Source organism: Microtus pennsylvanicus, chromosome 3, assembly GCF_037038515.1.
Source record: "Microtus pennsylvanicus isolate mMicPen1 chromosome 3, mMicPen1.hap1, whole genome shotgun sequence".
Lineage (NCBI taxonomy): Eukaryota > Metazoa > Chordata > Mammalia > Rodentia > Cricetidae > Microtus > Microtus pennsylvanicus.
Window position 1 is genome coordinate 37,575,645 of NC_134581.1, and position 18,455 is coordinate 37,594,099.

At 40.1% G+C, this 18,455-nt stretch overlaps 1 protein-coding gene across 2 annotated transcripts in view; it reads right to left on the bottom strand.

The window, feature by feature from the left end:
• The window catches only part of Bckdhb (branched chain keto acid dehydrogenase E1 subunit beta), a 173,740-nt gene that overhangs the window by 118,299 nt on the left and 36,986 nt on the right, over nt 1–18,455 (bottom strand). For both annotated transcript variants that reach the window (XM_075965099.1, XM_075965100.1), the window contains exons 4-6: nt 10,547–10,680; nt 10,192–10,347; nt 7,985–8,093 (exon numbers count right to left, since the gene is read on the bottom strand). In XM_075965099.1, coding sequence (XP_075821214.1) covers nt 7,985–8,093; nt 10,192–10,347; nt 10,547–10,680 — 399 coding nt within the window. The remainder of the gene's footprint in view (nt 1–7,984; nt 8,094–10,191; nt 10,348–10,546; nt 10,681–18,455) is intronic.

The following is an 18,455-nucleotide window of genomic DNA, read 5'->3' on the forward strand; positions in this document are numbered from 1 at the left end:
CAAACTTAACCATGTATCCAGCCCGTTTAATCTTCTCAGTAACTCTTGGAGTAACTTCTTCCATGCAATCATCAGTATGTTACTAGGTTAGCAAAAGTGCTACCAAATCAATGGTACTGACAATTATTCCTTCTTCTTTAAAACATTTGAATTTCTTTGGTTATTCCAAATGATACACAGACATATCTGAAGATTCAAAGCCATCATCCACAAAATGAGAGAGAGCACATGAGGTCTGTAGCTCCAAATCAGGGTTTCCTCACGTAGAATGGTTGTTCCCAGCTCCATCCACTCACCTACAAATGTCATTTTTCTTAGCAGTTGAATAATATTCCATTATGTAAATGTACCATACAGAGGTCAAGAAATTAGTAAGGGTTCATGGGGAATGGGGCTTCCAAGGGAGGGAAGAACACAGCAATATACTGGGGGACGGGAGAATAATGGAATAGGAAGGGTTAAAAGAGGTGGGATTCAGAAGAGAACATGAAAAAAAAAAAAGGAGAGATGGCAGACACTAAAGACTTCCTGAAAAAGACATGAAAAACTACTGAGGAAGCTTCCTAAAATATGAAAAGTTTCATATATAAAAACAACTTAAATGTAGCTACACTTCACTGGGAAAACTGTCTCGCTACTAGACACCACAAGCTAACTGTACTGGCTGGTTTTGTGTACCAACTTGACAACTAGCTAGAGTCATCAGAGAGGAAGGGGCCTCTGTTGAGGAAATGTCTCCGTGAGATCCAGATGTAGGTATTTTCTCAATTAGTGATCAATGGGGAGGGCCCAGCCCATGGTGGGCGGTACTATCCATAGGTTGGTGGCCCTGGGTTCTCTAAGAAAGCAAGCTGAGCAAGCTTGGGGAAGCAAATCAGTAAGCAGTAACCCTCCATGGCCTCCACATCAGCTCCTACTTCCAGGTTCCAGCCCTGCTTGAGTCCCTGTGCTGACTTCCTCCAGTGCTGAAGAGCAACGTGAAAGTATGGGTCAAAAAAAACCCTTTCCTCCCCAACTTGTTTTTTGATCTTGGTGTTTCGTTAAAGCAATAGAAACTGTAACTAAGACATTAACCAATAAAAATCCAATGTCAGGGATGGGTTGCCTCTTTCAGAGTCGTTAGCTAGTTAGGTCCTATAAACTCCCAAGTTCTATAGATTATTACTGCTGCTCTTAGTTACCCTCCAGAACTGATGGCAAGACTATTGCTGAAGATATCACATATTTGAGTCATAGAACATGGAGAAATAAAGCAGGTACCAACCTGGAAGCTTAATCCTTACTGGCTAGCATTCACAAGGGAAGGCCATGTATGCTACTAGAGGAATGAAGTAAAACTCAGTCTTACCCAGTTGTAAACCCCATGAACTAAGTGACAAGCCTGGCAAGACATGCAGACTGGTGCATCAGTGGCACATATGGCACGGGAGTAACCAACCACTTTCTAATTAGATGTAAAGCCTGTTAAAAGATGGAACCCATACATGGCACAGTTATCGGGGCCACAAACCAGTGATTAGACAAGTCATAGACATTACTTCTCTGCTAACGTGGCACAGCACTGAGCCAACTCCCAATGATGTCTCATTATACCCATAGATTAGTGCATCTCCCAAACCTCATCAACAAAGCTTCCTTTTGCAATCACTAGTAATGAAAGCGGAGATCCACAATTAGTCAAGGTGCAGAGAACAAGTGACTGCAGAGTTCCCAGGCCTAAATGTACATCTATGTCACAGTGCCCTCCTCCCGAGGCTCGGGGGGTTGAAAGACTAAGAGCCAGAGGTGGTAGGCAAAAGGAAACAATGCTTTCCAGGCACAACAGGACAGCTGCACATACACACTCACAATGATTGTGATGCAAAAGATCTGTGCAAGCTCAAATCAAACAAAACCCCAGCAAGGAGAGGGGATGCAGTGCCACCCATAGCTGAAGATCTATTGGTAAGTTATAGATGCTGAAGGAGAGTTAGCTTTCTATAAGGGTATGGCCCCAGGAGGTCTCACATGTTCCAGCGGGTAGCCATACACCTACCACTGTATAAGAAAAAAGACATAGGTTGTAGGTTGCATGAGTAAAATTGCAGGTGGATAAAGAAAAGGATAATGGATGGGATGAATATAATAAAAATCCAATGTAAAAAATTCTCCAAGAAATAATAAATATTTAAATTTGAATTTTATTTTCAAATGGATTTTCTACAGCAAGGTACAATATGTAAACTTCACACAAAGGAAATTGGCGAAGAAAATAATTAAAAACTGAATTACAGTCACTACACATCAGCAATAGAGAGCTGGGAAGAGAAAAATCACTTAGCATAAGAATTAAAGTACAAAAAAATTATGTTAACTGACAATTTAAAATGGGACACTGGTTTGTAAACTGGTAAGAAAGAAGCACCAATAAATTGGTGGATCTTTTCATAATTTTTGATTTTTAGTTTAAGTAACGCTGTTCTTGCCGAAAAAAATAGGGGCGAGAGGGTTGGTGATTAAGAGCTCTTAATGCTCTTTTAGAGAGCCTGGTTTTGAATCCCAGCACATACATGAGGCAGCTGATAACCTGTAACCCCAGTCCCAAGAGGTCCTCATCTGGCCTCTGCAGCACATGGGGCACACAAACAAAGGAAGGCAGGCAGGGAAGACGGGAAAGAAGAAGGGAAATTCGACACGGAGTTTTTCTGTCTACTAGCTTGATACACACCTAAGAACCAAACACAAGATAACAAATGGGGTTATCCCTAAAACTCTTCCACATTTGCAACCCAGCTCCTGTCAATCACTCGTGCAGTTACAATCATGAGTACCCATGTTTCTCCACAAAACACTATTTTCTGCTTTAGGGACACATTTTAAAAATGGATCCAAAAAAAAAAAAAAAAGAATTAAACAGTTGTCCCTAAAGACTCAGGTTATCTCAGTCATGAGGCACAGCCTCATGCTTCTGCAGGTAGGCAAACCATCGAATAACTCATTCATTTCCGGCACATTTCCACATCCCACAACCATTTAGACCTCATTGTTAAGAGTAGGTTTCTAGTGTTTCTAGAATTTCTGCTTGGCATGTTGATTAGGTTTTTGGAAGGTCTTATTATGTAACCCTGCCTGCCCTTGAACTCACAGCCATTCTCATTTCTAAATTTCCCAAGTAGAGGGACTGCAGATGTGTGCAGCCACATCCAGCTTTCTGGAACTTTCTCAATTGTGGGTACCTACTCAGTACAGAACCAATATTGTCTTTTATATTTGCACATGAGATGCAGTAGCAACCACTGGCCCCTGAAAAAAAAAAATGACTGCAAGATACTATTGCCCTCAAGCTCCATGCAATACCAGAATGCAACCAAAAAATACACGGGGATTTTAGATTTTCTAGATATATAGATATATATTTCAGTTAGATCGGCATTTGTCATATCTTTCAAAGACTACGGAATATGCTATTTAATGTTTTAATAAATTAGGGTTTTTCATGACAATGAGACACGTCTGCTCCTGGAAACACCAATCTACTTCAAGAAGAAGATGGTCATCGAAGAGGATCCTTATGGAGTTTGATAGCCATTTGGGCAAGAAACTGATCTTGCCTGGACTATTGTATAAACTGAACATAGAGAACCCGCAGAGAGAGGACTACTGAACTTGCCTAAAGGTGAGATAATCTTTCGGAGTTCCTGATTCATGAAAGAGTCTGCAAGACATTCTGCAGAACACAGCAGATAGTGACTAAACTGACTTTGAAATTTCCTGCTTCATGGAAATGTCTCTGGGTACTATGAGCCTGTAGGCTGAAGATGGATGCCCCAACGGTACAGAGAAACTTTGGGTGACTGTCCAGGCAGCGATATGTCTTTGTCATTTCTAGAGTTTGAAAGTTGCTTATTTCTTGTTTGCTTAGGTAATATTGTATCTTTCTGGAGTCTTTGATGGAGTAGAAGAATAGTTAGTTATAGTTATAGTTTTCCTTAGTTATGATAAAGATAAAATAGATGTAAATATTGTAATTTTTACTTGATAACTGTTTTGTTATATGTAATTTTGCTGTTAAAGTTAAAGCCTTTCCTTTTTGTTTAAACAGAAAAGGGGAAAATGATGGAGGAAAGTCATTGGTTAAGTAATAAAGAAACTGCTTGGCCTCATAGGTTAAAACATAGGTGGGAGGAGTAAACAGAACAGAATGCTGGGAGGAAGAGGAAGTGAGCTCAGAGGCCATGCTCCCCTCTCCCGGGCAGATGCTATGCTTCCCCTCTCTGAGGCAGACGCAATGAAGCAAGCTGCCAGGTCAGACATACTGAATCTTTCCCGGTAAGCGCACCTAGCGGTGCTACACAGATTATTAGAAATGGGCTAAATTAATATGTGAGAATTAGCCTAGAAGAGGCTAGATATAATGGGCCAAGCAGTGTTTAAAAGAATACAATTTGTGTGTTGTTATTTCGGGTAAAGCTAGCTGGTGGCGGGAGCTGGGCGGCAGGAACGCAGCCCGAAGCTCCTACAACAGAAAGCCAGGCGGTGGTGGCGCACGCCTTTAATCCCAGCACTCAGGAGGCAGAGGCAAGCAGATCTCTGTGAGTTCGAGGCCAGCCTGGTCTAGAAGAGATAGTTCCAGGACAGGCTCCAAAACCACAGAGAAACCCTGTCTCAAAAAACCAAAAAAAAGAAAGAAAGAAAGAAAGAAAGAAAGAAAGAAAGAAAGAAAGAAAGAAAGAAAGAAAGAAAGAAAGAAATCAGGAAAGAACCTGGCACTGATTTTGTGAGTTTCTAATTTACAAAACAAAGTTTATTTTTTCTATTAACCAATTAATTCTCTCAATAAACTAACAGAAATATGTATTTAAAGAAAAGCTATTCATAGATTATTTATTGCTTGCTCTTTATTACTTGAGCATACAGACTACGCATTTAAATTTTTGTACAGAGATGTTTTTAATGCAGACGAATTTTCTTTTCCCACATACTTAAACACATATAAACATACTTTTCTTGCAACACTGTTTAAAACAGCCAGAATGTAGAAGCATTTCAATGTTCATTAGCAGGGGAAAGGAAAGGGTATAGCACATATTTTATGAAGTAAAAATCAATGACACATATGTTAACTGACAGAAATTAACTGTATAATGGATGTGTGTCTCAAGAAGCCACACCTGTAAATGAGGAGCTATTGACTGTTGATGACTTCTGGGCAAGGTTTTCCTTAAGGGTGTGGCTATGGGTTCATCCACCAAACTAAAATGAATATCCCTATACCCAGGAGTATATAAGTGTCACAAACTGGGCCTGAGAGGCTTCTAAGAGGGTAGGGAAATCACAACATTGGGATGGTGGGTAGGAGTGGGAATGAATATGATCAAAACACAACATACAAAATTCCCAAAGAATTAATAGGAATTATATATGGTTTATTGAGACAGGGTTTCTCTGTGTAGCTTTGGAGCTTGTCCTGGAACTCACTCTGTAGACCAGGCTGGCCTCGAACTCACAGAGATTCACCTGCCTCCCAAGTGCTGAGATTAACAGTGTGTGCCACCACCGTGCAGTTTAGAAATATATTTTAAAGAAAAGCTATTTTAGAATATGTATAGCTTGCTCTTTATTACTTGAATATATAGCTTATACATTTATAGATTTTGTCAATTTATAGAAGATATTGCAAAGCAAATTACAGTAACGTACTTATATCTTTTTTATGCTTCATATGTAAGCACGTACGTTCCACTTAGTCACCTGTACAGAGAAATATAAATACACAGGACCAAAGCTAAGGAATGAGTTGGGAGTAAAGGAAATGAAAGGGGAACTTCTTGCTATTTTTAAACTGTGTCTAAACTATACATGGCTATGGGGCTTTAGTGGGTGAACTTGTTACAAAGTGCTATGACTCATGATCCTAAACTTTACACAGAGAACAAAATATATCACTCTATCACATGGCATAAGCTTAGTCACTAAGACTATGACTAACTTAAGGCTTGAAAGATGCATGTGTCCAATGCTCAAACTAAATCTGGAAAGTAAGCCGGAAAATTCTACTGGGCCCATTGTCATGAATTGGCAATTTACCAATCACAGAAAATAGGTCAACAAATTCAAAGGTAACTTTGCACTGCAAGTTAAATGAAAACCTTTGGTCACCCTCCCTAGTCAGCATGTAATCAAGGCCCTCTCCTCAGTAGGGAAATTATGTCCTTTTAACTGCAGTCTCACTTGTTGTAGAGATACAAAAGTTTCCTAAAAGACTACAACAGAAACAGAAATCTATGTAAACAATTCGTAAGAGAACAGAGACATACAAAGAAAAAAAACTAACTTGTAGTCAAATAGATGAATATTTCATGATCAGGGAATATATGCTTTCTAAGTCATACACAGACACACAAACCAAAATAACATAGTATAGAAAGTACATATACAGAGTGAAATTAATCTGCCAAATTCCTTAGAGACAACTGGTAACGTTTTTAGATGACTGACATTTTAGCTTCCTAAGCAAATCTATGTCTAGAATCCTTTAAAAAAAAAAAACTATGCCAGAAATTACACAAATAACAGTACTTCAGATTTGGGGAAATTTCTCTTTTCTAATAATAGCATACAAGCATACAAGTCACTTTTCAAAAACTAAATAGAAAAAGTAAAATAGGAGCCCAGTGCATAAGCCAATTAATGACAGTGGATTCGTACAATGAATATTCACTTAAGTTTATACTAATACAACAAAACTGCATGTGCCTCAGGTGTCCAGATGCCTTCTTTCTTCATTATGAAGATTCATTTCCTAATGAACTCATTAATGGTCATGTTAACAGCCAGAACTAGAGGTGCAATGTATCAATAATATTTAAGGGTCATTAACTTGTTGGAAAGGAACACTTTCCTCAGTAGAAGCAAGTACTCTTACAAGAATAACAAATATATTCAGTAATAATAACAATGAACAGTAACTATTCATGCAGTTTAAGGGCAATGTTCATTCACTGAATAATGCCCTAATATTGTATACAATTGTGCAATATTACCAACAATGACTGTTCATACAATAGACTGCTACTCAGAAATACAGATGAACTAGACACAAGCAATAAATGGATGAAATCTCTGTAACACTGGGTTGGGCAAAAGAACACAAACACGAGAATATATGTGAACCTCCATCTCCACAAAGCCCAGAGACATGAATGGCTAATCTAATCACAATCAGAGAGCAACTAGGCTTACAGCTAAGGGGATGGACAGGCAGAAAGCAAACAGGGAAAGGCTTGCAGGAGTGATTAAAATGTTCTGCATTTGTTTTGTACAGTGGCTATATGAATATATGGGGCTGTCAAAAAAACATCAAACTGAACACAATAGCTGTGTATTTTATTGTACACAAATTACATCACAACAAAGATATGTAGTTTTAAAGTTAACCTGCCAAAGTAATGTTCTTGAATTCGGGGGGCGGGGGGGGGGGGGAATACACTTTAAACAGAATAAATCATTTGATATTTAAATTTTCCATTACAACTGAGAAATAAGCAGTCACAGATGTGTGCTCATAGAATTAGAATTGTGAGCTATAGGAAGGGTAACCAAACATCTTGGGTTACTGTGACAGAACGCCAGGGAAGACCGATACCTCAGCCCATGGTTAACATTACCTGCTTCACTACAGAGTCCCCTGACCTACAGAAATTTCACGTCTCTAAAGGGGACTTTCAATGTCATGTCGCACAAGGGCCCTCACTTTCCCATACAACCCACAATGACTAAACAAAACTCAACACGATCTTTTATTCTTGTTAACATTTCGCATTCCACAATCAGAGTCGAACTAGATGGGTTTCTCTAAAGTTTACATCTGAGGACAAAATTAAATGTCACAGAACTCAATCCGCAGGGAAAGTGGAAATCAAGCTAAGGAGAAAATATCTAAAAAATTAGACTATGTAAAAGAAAGCAAGGAGAGTCGCAAAAACAAAATGGAAGGAATCTTTACCTGCTGCCCTGTAAAGTATTTTAGGTTCAAAAAATATACATGGATCTTTATCTTCTATGCATGACAACAGAAGTCCCTTGGCCTGGAAAGGGCTCCTGGGTATAACCACCTGCAAAAACAAACAATTTTAGCAAAATACACCCCAGTAAATCTACTTCTCAGAGTTGATACTTAACCAATCAAGTGTAACCAATTCAACTAGAAGACTGGGTATTGGTATTTATTATAAAATTTACACATAGTCCTTCAGAAATCTCTTTATCCACAAGCATGACTACAACGCTTCCCATGTCCTGATAACTAAGATACTAGTCTTCCTTTCAGGCCCTCACCTTGCCCGTAGCTCAAAGAGAAGCCGCAAAGCACATTAAAAGAAAGAGAAATAAATGCCCACCTTTAAGTGCCACCCCTCCTACTAACACTCTGCTCTCATTTGCAAATGGAAGTGCCACAGTCCCCCTGGTTCTGATGGGCAAAGACAACCTGCAATCCCTAAGGGAAAAGACGATCCACTGAATTTTGTGGACCAGATATTACAGCATCCAGATACACAGACAAGAGAAAAGCATGGTTGTCCCACATCTCCAGTGGACAGGCAAGGGCTCTGAGACTTTCAGGAGGGGGCTGCTGAAGAGGATTGGTGACAACAGGAAGTACATGATATAACTTGGCAAATCATGCTGAGAGGATCATTTCATCTCTCCTTCCCAGTGACTTCAGGAAGGGGCTACTATTCTTCTTCCCGCTTAAAAACAGAGGATTGTTGACTTCAGAGGGGTAAGGACACTGCCAAGGTCACAGAACTTGCTAGGATGGAGATTCTTACTCTGTTCTGATACACACGAGAGACCACACTCTTGACCATGGTTCCTCAAATCACAACTTTGTACCTAAGCTTTCATGGTTTTAAAAGAATGGGGTAGGAACAAACTTTACTTTGGAAGGATTATTAGAATAAACTTGGGCCTACTACAAAGATCAAACAAGACTCCTTGAAGAAAACCACCTTCAAGATGTTTGTTTGGGAGGCAGAGGCAGGTGAATCTCTATGAGTTTGAGGCCAGCCTGGTCTACACAGTGAGCTCCAGAACAGTCAGCGCTGTTTCAAAGAGAAACCTTGTGTCAAAAAAAACAAAATAATAATAATAGTAATAATAATAATAAATAAAACAGTATTAATCTCTTTATTAACCTCATTACACAATGCCTTTATGCTTCTTTTCTTCAGTTTCTCTTTGCTTTCTTCATATAGTTATTTGTATTAGCCTTTTAGTATGTATATTTAGTATATAAGCTTTATATTTCGAGTTTAAAAATAAGAAGTAGAAACAGACAGTAGAAGATTAAAAGTTCTGTTGTTTAAAACCTCTAGCATATGGTGTAAACATTAAGTATGATCAACATCCAGCTCAAACTCAAAAATAAGCGTTGCCTCAGAAGGGCTCTTGTCCAAAACTACCACTTCTGGCTTGTGTCAAAAAAGCATACAGCCTCCCTTCAACTGGGACAAACCTTATTATTATGAGCCAGCAGGAAAAAAAATAAGGAAAAATGTAAACATTTTTATAATTGATTTATGTTGTCAAAAACAGACATGTTTCTCTGGCTAACACATCTGTGAGTTCCTATGATTCCCTGGAAAGCTGTTGGGTGAATATCAAGAGACAAAACACGTGAAACATTTGCAACATGAAAAGACTTAAGCTATTACAGGAAGACTCTTCCAAGCAGACTAAGCAGTTACCATGCTCTAGATTGGAAAAGATTCCCATCTATATAACAGCTTCCTCTCCGTCTGCTTAAAAACTGAAAACTGAGCTATAAGCACACATGACTTGGAGGTAAATATAGACTGAACAGTGGGTTTTATTAAATGTACCCCAAGAAGAGTTCAAAGAGAAAAACACATGAGAAAGAAGAAACTAGAGCTTTAGGAGAATGCCATAGACCTTAAAATCTGTGGAGTCAATTAATGCCAGCATCATGCCAGAGCTGCTTCAGGAAGAACATTCTAGAAAACTGGGCACCAGAAAATTAATTTAAAATAAAATGCTAACCTCTCTTTCTCAAATACAGTTAAGTGCCTATCAGTTCCAAAGTCCTGTTTGTCTTCCTTCAGGAAAGGTCATTGATTAACACTAACTAATAGTGTAAGCGAAGGTGGAAACATCAAAGGATGATCAAATAAAATAGGTAAACAAGAATACCTTGATTCCTGGGCAATGGGCAAAAAAGGCTTCCGGACACTGAGAATGGTAGAGAGCCCCGTGTCCCACACAGCCCCACGGGGCCCGGATGGTGAGGCTCCCACAGTTGAAAAGATCGCCAGAGCGATAGCGGTACTTGGCAGCTTCGTTGACAATCTGCAGAGAGAAGAGACATGCCACAGTGACTCTTTCCTGCCCAGTGCACATCCTAAGAGCATGCCGTTGGATCTTCAAATGCATTTCCATCGCAACTGTGCACACCACCATGAGGCAACAGGTGCTGAAGGCAAGGCGGGGATGGGTGGGCAGAGCCTGTGTCTGAACACTCCGGGACTGAGATGCCTTTCCCACCTACCTGATCAAAGGCGGGGAAGATATAGTCGGCAAACTGGATTTCTGCAATGGCCGTAGCACCAGTGACAGCGATTCCAATCCCAAATCCAACAATTCCTTGTTCACACAATGGGGTGTTAAACACTCTATCTTTTCCTTTAAAAAAATTAATAATAATATAAGGAACAGAAATAGAAAACAAATCTAATGTAGCAAATTAAAGCAGTGTAATATACAATACAGCTGATAATTGGGTGGGATGAAGAAAGACGGGACAGGTAGAGAAACAGTAGACAGCATTATAACTGATTCAGAACATAACAGCATTATACATAACAAACCTAAATATGCCAATGAAGGAAACACTGCCACACTGAGGTTTTTTTTGAAAAGCAAAATCCTGCTATTTGATGGGAAAATCATAATTAAAAAAACTATACAGTAAAAACCATAACAAGAGAAAATAGACATCACGCTATCGATGGCAGACATTATGGGGAAAGGCCCTGCCAGACTTAGTAAGGCAAAATTCATACTGCTAAGGGTTGAATTCACAAAGACTTAAGAATACATGGAACAATGAGGGCCAAGCAGTTCAGAGTCACTGACATAACTAAGTGCAGGCACAGGCGAGTACATAATTCAGTATGAGACTTTTGAGATGCTATCTGGGCAACAACAAAAAACAAAAACAAAAAGGAAGGGGCTCTTAAAATATAGCTATAACATAATAACTGGTGGGAGGGACTCATCTGACATATGCAGGATGCAGGATGCTAGCTTCTATACCAAGAACTCCAATACTGACAGGAATGGACCAGCCATATGCTGAGCTACCAAACGATTAAATCAAATCCAGCGTGTCTCACAGCAAACGACTTGGATGTGGAAAAGAGACTTATTGGGAGAAGTGGAGGCAGTGGGTAGGAAGTAGAATCACTTGGGACGTGTATGACATTGTCAAATCTCAAATTCAGTAAGAATTGTTTATTAAGAGTATGTTCCCTGGTGGGGTTATGCTAGAAGTCAGTAACGAAAAGAAGTAAGGAAATCTGTATGTGGGGCTGGGACTCTCTGTAGCTCTTGCCTAAAATGTAGGAGGCCTTGGGCTCAAGTCCCAATGTTTAAGAGAAAAACAAAATACAAAGGGGAGGGGAAGGGAAGGAAGCAAGAAAGCTAGCTAATTACTTTGCTGTGGTTTTATTGTAAAATATTCCCTCTAGGCTCGTGGTTTGAAACCCATCACCCCACCCCACCAACCTCATGCCCAAGCTCGCAGCCCTGTTGGGAAAGGATGTGAAACCTTGAGGAGGTGGAGCCTTTCTGAAGGAAACGGGTTTCTGATGACAAGCTGTGAGGCCATCCCTCTTCCTCTTCCCTCTTCACTTGAATTAAGATGCATTGTGACCAGCCAGCCTCCTGTTCCCTCCAGCATGCCTTCCGGCCTGCTGCCATGTCTTCCCTACCATGATGGAGAGTACCACTGAGCTGCAAGCCAAAATAAAGCCCTTCCCCCCTAAATGCTTTTATCAGGTTATTTCATCACAGCAATGAAAAAAAATAAATAAAAGAGCCAGGCAGTGGTGGCACATGCCTTTAATCCCAGTACTTGGGAGGCAGAGGCAGGTGCATCTCTGTGAGTTCGAGGCCAGCCTGGTCTATAAGAGCTAGTTCCAGGACAAGAACCAAAAGCTACGAAGAAACCCTGTCTCAAAAATCTAAAAAAAAAAAAAAAAGAATAAAGAAAGAAAGGGAAAGAGAGGACAAAAGAAAAAGGAAATGCAATGAAGTTTGTGTTAGGTCTCTGGCCGTACCACCTTGATGAAGCCCAATCTTGTCTGATCTCAGAAGTTTGTGCAAGGAAACTTACTAAATGCATATCTCTAATATAGAGCTCAAAAAAGAAAACATGGAAATCATAAAAAAATGTTTGAACTAAATGACTAATCTCTATATCTCAATTTACTGAACTACTGAAAATACCTGCAAAGTTGCTTCTTTCAGACCAACCCTCCTGTACTTAATAAAACTCCAGGCTAAAAGCAATCAATTTTTAGAGGCATTGGAAAACTAAAAGCAGACATAAACTGAACACTTGGATTTCAAAAAAAAAAAAAAGGAACACAGAGTAAACGACGACAGTTATAGGCTGGTCCAAGGGGACTCTCTGCTCTTTGTCGGAGACTGTAAGAATCCAGATGCAGAGACTATATTGATGGGTGTCAAAGACATCATCTAAAGAGGCCAACAACTGAACACCAAGAACATATATCTTGTTTATGCGCCGATTGATCCAGAACTCACTGACATCTGTAGCTGTCAACCCTCTGAAAACAACTCAGTAGAAAATAACCTCTGCGCACGTTAAAAGAGCTGGGCAGAAATCTCTCCTGTGCCCACTAAAGAGAACACAGGAATATGGAATCCTAGTCTCCTTAAGTTAGAGGAGCTTCATGGAGTTTAAAGAATACACTATGGAATGATAAATGGGACACCAAAGGAACTAAGAGGGAAATTCAGAAATTCCTAGAACTAAACGAAAGGAAAAACACAACATAGCAAAACCTATGGGATACAATTAAATCATGAAATCAGTTCTGGTTGGGGGTAGGAGTTTCTAGCTACCATCAGAGGAATCTCAAATTAAATAAATGATGCATTGGACAAGCAAAAGCAAGCCAACCCCACAAATGGTAGATGGGAAACAGAGATTAATAAAATGAGAGAAAGAAAAGAAAGAATCAAAGAAAGGTTTTCATATCCATAAACTAACCAAAAGAGAGGAAATTACAACAGATACCAAAGAAATTTAGAAAAGCATTATGACAAACCTTAACATATCCCATTAAATGGACATGGTCACAGAGACCTTTAACACCAGCGTGCAGAGGCAGAAGCAGGTGGATCTCTGTGCGCTCACGGACAATGTGGTCTACAAAGTGGCAAGTTCTAAGCCAGCTAGAGCTATAAGTTGAGACCCTGTTTAAAAACAAAACATATATCCTTAAATTGGAAAATCTGAAAGAGATGATTGACCTCTAAATGCATATGCCCTACCAAAATAATTCAAGATGACTTTTCATTGGAAACTCTGAAAGTCAGAAAGGCCACAGATCCAGCCTGGATGCTCTACCCAGCAAAACTACCAATCACAATTGATAGAGAAAGAAAAGCAGCTCACAATAAAACAAATTTAAGCAACTTATGTCCACTAATCCATCTCTACAGAAAGCACTAGAAAAAAAACTTTTTATAGTTCAAGAGGTTAACTATACCCAAGAAGACATAAGGAATATATAATCCAAGAACAATTCATCAAAAGAGGGGGGAACAGACCACAACAACAAAATGAAGGAATTAATAAACACTGATCAATAACTCTTTATATTAATGGTCTCAATTCCCCACTAAAAAGACACTGACCAAACGACAGGATTGATAACAAGACTCATCCTTCTGTTACACCCAAGAAACACACTTCACCTTAGAGTAAGAGGATGGGAAGTGATCAGTGTATCACTCAACGCTCACCAGAACAGTTTCCTCTTGCAGGAGATGGCACTCAACACAAAGACCCACGGCTGGGCAGTGTGCAGTGAGTCAAAGACTTTAGAGCACTCAACCCTAATTGGGATCCTTATCGACCCCCAACCCCTGCCCCAATGCTCGGTAATCCATGATGAAGAGGGAGAAAGACTGTAAAAGCCAGAGGTGGTAGATGGCTCCTTCGAAACAGTGTCTTCCTGATACAACATGATTGATCGTGTACTAACTCACTGAGACTGACAACATACACAAGGCCTGCACAAGTCCAAACCAGACAAAATCCCAGCACGGAGAAAGGCTATTCCACCCCTAACCAAGAAGTTATTTGTGACTGATACCTACTGGGAAAGGGAAAATCAATTTTCTCCAGTTGAGTGTCACTGGATGTATCAACCACACTCCAAAGCAGGCCCCCTGACCAGGAGTAGGTGGCCAACACACAATGGACACACAATTTTGGGGTGCTTTTTGCTTGCCACCATCTTATGGGGTTTGTTTTTTCTTTGTTTTTTATTTTGTTTTTTGATTTTTTGAGTTTTTAAATAGAAAAAAATGAAGTAGGGAGGTGGAGAGGAGCTGGGAGGATCTAGGGGAGGGAAAAAATATAATCAAAATAAATGTCGTGAAAAAATTTAATAATAATTTTAAAAAGCAAGCATATTGGTATAATCCCCAACAATCAGAAGGCAGAGGCAGGAAGACCCCCAAAAGTACAATAGCTGGCCTATGGTACTTGGCAAACTCCAGGCCAGTGGGAGACCTCGTCTCAGAAACAAGGAGAATGATGCTAAGCACTGACACCCAAGGTTGTCCTCCAGCCTCCACACCCGTACATCTACAAACACATGTGTACAGACACACAAACTCCCCGGCTACAAATGGTCCAGGGTCAAATGGATTCTCTGCACAATCCTGCCACAGTTTTAAAGCAGAATTCACAGCAATCTTTCTCAAACGGCCACATGAACTCTTTATGAAACCAGCATTGCCCTGATGTCACTACCAGATAAAGATACAAAAGAGAGAGGGGGAGATAAAATTATAGTCCAGTCTCCCTGATGAAGGAGTTTGGATGGAAAAATTATCAATATAGTATTTATAAACCAAACAGACAGACAATGACAATTTTGGCAAGGATGTGGACAAAATGGAAGGGCCAGAAATGGAAATGCTGGGTGGGAGGAGCCTGATAAACCTCTCATCAGGCTCTGCCTTCAACCCCCGCCCCCCCACCGCCCCGTACACTTACTAATACGCTACTCAAATCTCAGTTAAAATCCCACAGCTTCTCAGCTACAATCAGCATTTTATGACACGTTCTAATTTCAGAAATCTGATCAGGAACCCAAACATTCAGGGACGGACCTGGTTGGTATTCATCCTCCATTTCTATAGCCCAGGATATCAGTTCATTTTGGTATGCAGAATTCACTTTCAGCTCAATCATTCCCTTTGAACGTGAGTCACAAGTCGGGCAGGTGCTGGAAACGCCGACTAGACACATCCTGTGCTTCGCAACTCTATAAAGACAGCCGCAGCAACTTAACTGTGTGATTCATACTCATAATTATCTGAGACTGTCTCCTGAGCCTATGACATCTATACCTCAGCAGCGCCCTACTCCACTGTAAGTACCTGGATAATTTAGGGGGTGGGGGTGGGAATTGATCCTATTGCTTGAGTGGTCGCAAAGGAACACAAATCCCAGATGCTCGCAGTGCGAGCCAGATCCAGCAAGTCCGAGCCGCCTTAACCAAACAGGCAGCACCCACTCATTTTGCTCCTTGAAGCTTCAAGGTCACAGGACTTTCCTTCTTGGTAGAGAAAGCACAGCCAAGGTAAATTTCTCAGAATTCTAGCTTTAAAGGAAACAGTTTAACCAATGACGTTTTTATATGCTCCAAGAGAAAATGCTCCAACATGAACTTGTGATTAAAAATCTATTTCTGACTTCTGCCTAATATTGATTGACTGGTGGTAAAAAGCACTAATAAGACACAGTATTGATTGATGACTTCCTCTTTCCCACAGAGCAGTTACCCACTGTAAAGTTCATGTACGTAACATCCTGATAGATGAATCAGGACAAACAGGCAGAGCACTTGTGAGGCAAGGCAGAGCAGGGTAAAACAGACCAGGATAGCTAGCGCCACAAATTGCTACATTACCTACGGCTATGTTCTTATCTGCAACAGAAGAGTCACGATGCAAAACAGACTAAACTTATTCACACCGATATTTCTCTCACACCGATATTTCTCTCGCGTTCATAAAGTACTTACCATTACATTAACATGCTAGGATTATCCTAGGTTGCTTTCTATTACTGTGCTAAAAGCACCATGACTGAAGGGACTCTAGTCAGCCTGAGCATGGCAAACAATGGGTCGAGCAGGTCTTGCCCTTCTCCCCCATTCCCAATGCCTTGCTAAAAACTGCTGGATTATAATCCTAAAGCTAGCCACCAGGGTCTATTCCCTTATTTGGCCACTTCCTCTTCCTGAGGCTGACTACCACAGTCTAGCTATCAAAGTATTGAAGTCCAGCAATCAAAAGTCCTCTTTAGTTACTAGAATAAACATAAACAATTAAATAATTAAACACCTCATCCCATTTTACCTTTATAAACAGCCATTTTCCTGTGGGCCATGTCTGTCTCCTCTCTATCCAGAGGCAATCCTTTGTCACTCAGGAACAAATATTCCTCTCTCCCTTATTCCCTTCCCCTTCTCCCTCATCTTCAATCTCCTGTCTTTGTCTCTTATTCCTTGCCCTCTGTCTCTCTGGGGCAAATAAACCTTCCTCTGTCCCTCTGGGGCAAATAAACCTCCCTTGTGCTGAGAACTTGGTTTTAGGGGTCCTGAGCCAATACTGATCCTTTCAATGACTGAAAACATCTTGGGGAGATAAGGGTTTATTTGGGTTACATGTCCAGATCACAATCCCCCTGGAAGGGAAGTTAGGACAGAGCTCCAGGTAGGAACTGAAGCAAAAGGCAATGAGGAACATTGTTTACTGGTCTGCTCTCAGTGACTTGCTCAGTCTACTTTTTAAAACAATTTAGGACCACTTGCCCAGGCTATCTCACAGCATTAATCAAGAACACACACACAAATACTTTCAGGCAATTTCATGGAGGTATTTTTTTCAACTGAGGTTTCTTTTTCCTAGGTTTGTCTACGCTTATGTAAAGTTGGCCAAACCTAACTATCACTAGGTAAACAAAAACCTCATCTCCTCACAGCTGAAACTTACATTCTAGAAAAGGGAAACTACAATAAAAACAATTGAGTAAAATATGTAATGTTTATGACAATATGTGACGTGCTTATGACAATATGTGATAAGTTTATGACAATATGTGATGTTTATGGCAATATGTGATGTGTTTATGACAATATGTGACATGATTATGAAAGTATGTGATATGTTTATGACAATATGTGATGTTTATGACAATATGTAATGTCTATGACAATATGTGATAAGTTTATGACAATATGTGATGTTTATGACAATATGTGATGTTTATGACAAATGGATGTGTTATGACAATATGTGATGTTTATGACAATATGTGATGTGTTATGACAATATGTGATGTTTATGACAATATGTGATGTTTATGACAATATGTGATGTTTATGACAATATGTGATGTTTATGACAATATGTGATGTTTATGACAATATGTGATGTTTATGACAATATGTGATGTTTATGACAAATGGATGTGTTATGACAATATGTGATGTTTATGACAATATGTGATGTGTTTATGACAAACAGCACTGTGCAGGACAGCAAAGAAGGGAATGGTTGATATGAAGTTGGAACTAATGTGGCTTCAAACAGACTGGAAAGTAACCACTGAGAGGGGACAATTAAGAAAAGAGCATGTGCCACACACGCATCCACAGAGATGTCTGGGCAAAGGGACAGAGACAGTTAATCTTCATTGTCAGCCTGACTGAATTACCGTCACCTAGAAGATTGAGACATACCTCTAAGTCTATCTGTGAGGACAGTTCAGACCCACACTAAACATAGGTTGGGATCATGGGCTGTGGTCTCAGATAGAAGAGATAACAAGAGAAAGCCAGTTTAATAGTGGCATGACCCTTCTCTCTGCTTCCCACCTACTGAGATGTGAACAGTCATATTCCTCCACCAGTTCCTGCCATCATGAACTTGCGCCAAAGCACCACAGCCCAAGCAATCACAAGTCGAGCCCTCTAAAACCATGAGCCACAGCAAATCTTCCTGTCCAAGTTGTTCTGTTGGATGCTTTGGTCATAGCAATGCAAGATAAACTAACTTAGTGGTCGAGAGTGCAACGACCAGCACAGCAATGAAAGATGAACTAGTAATAGAGGGGCCGAGTG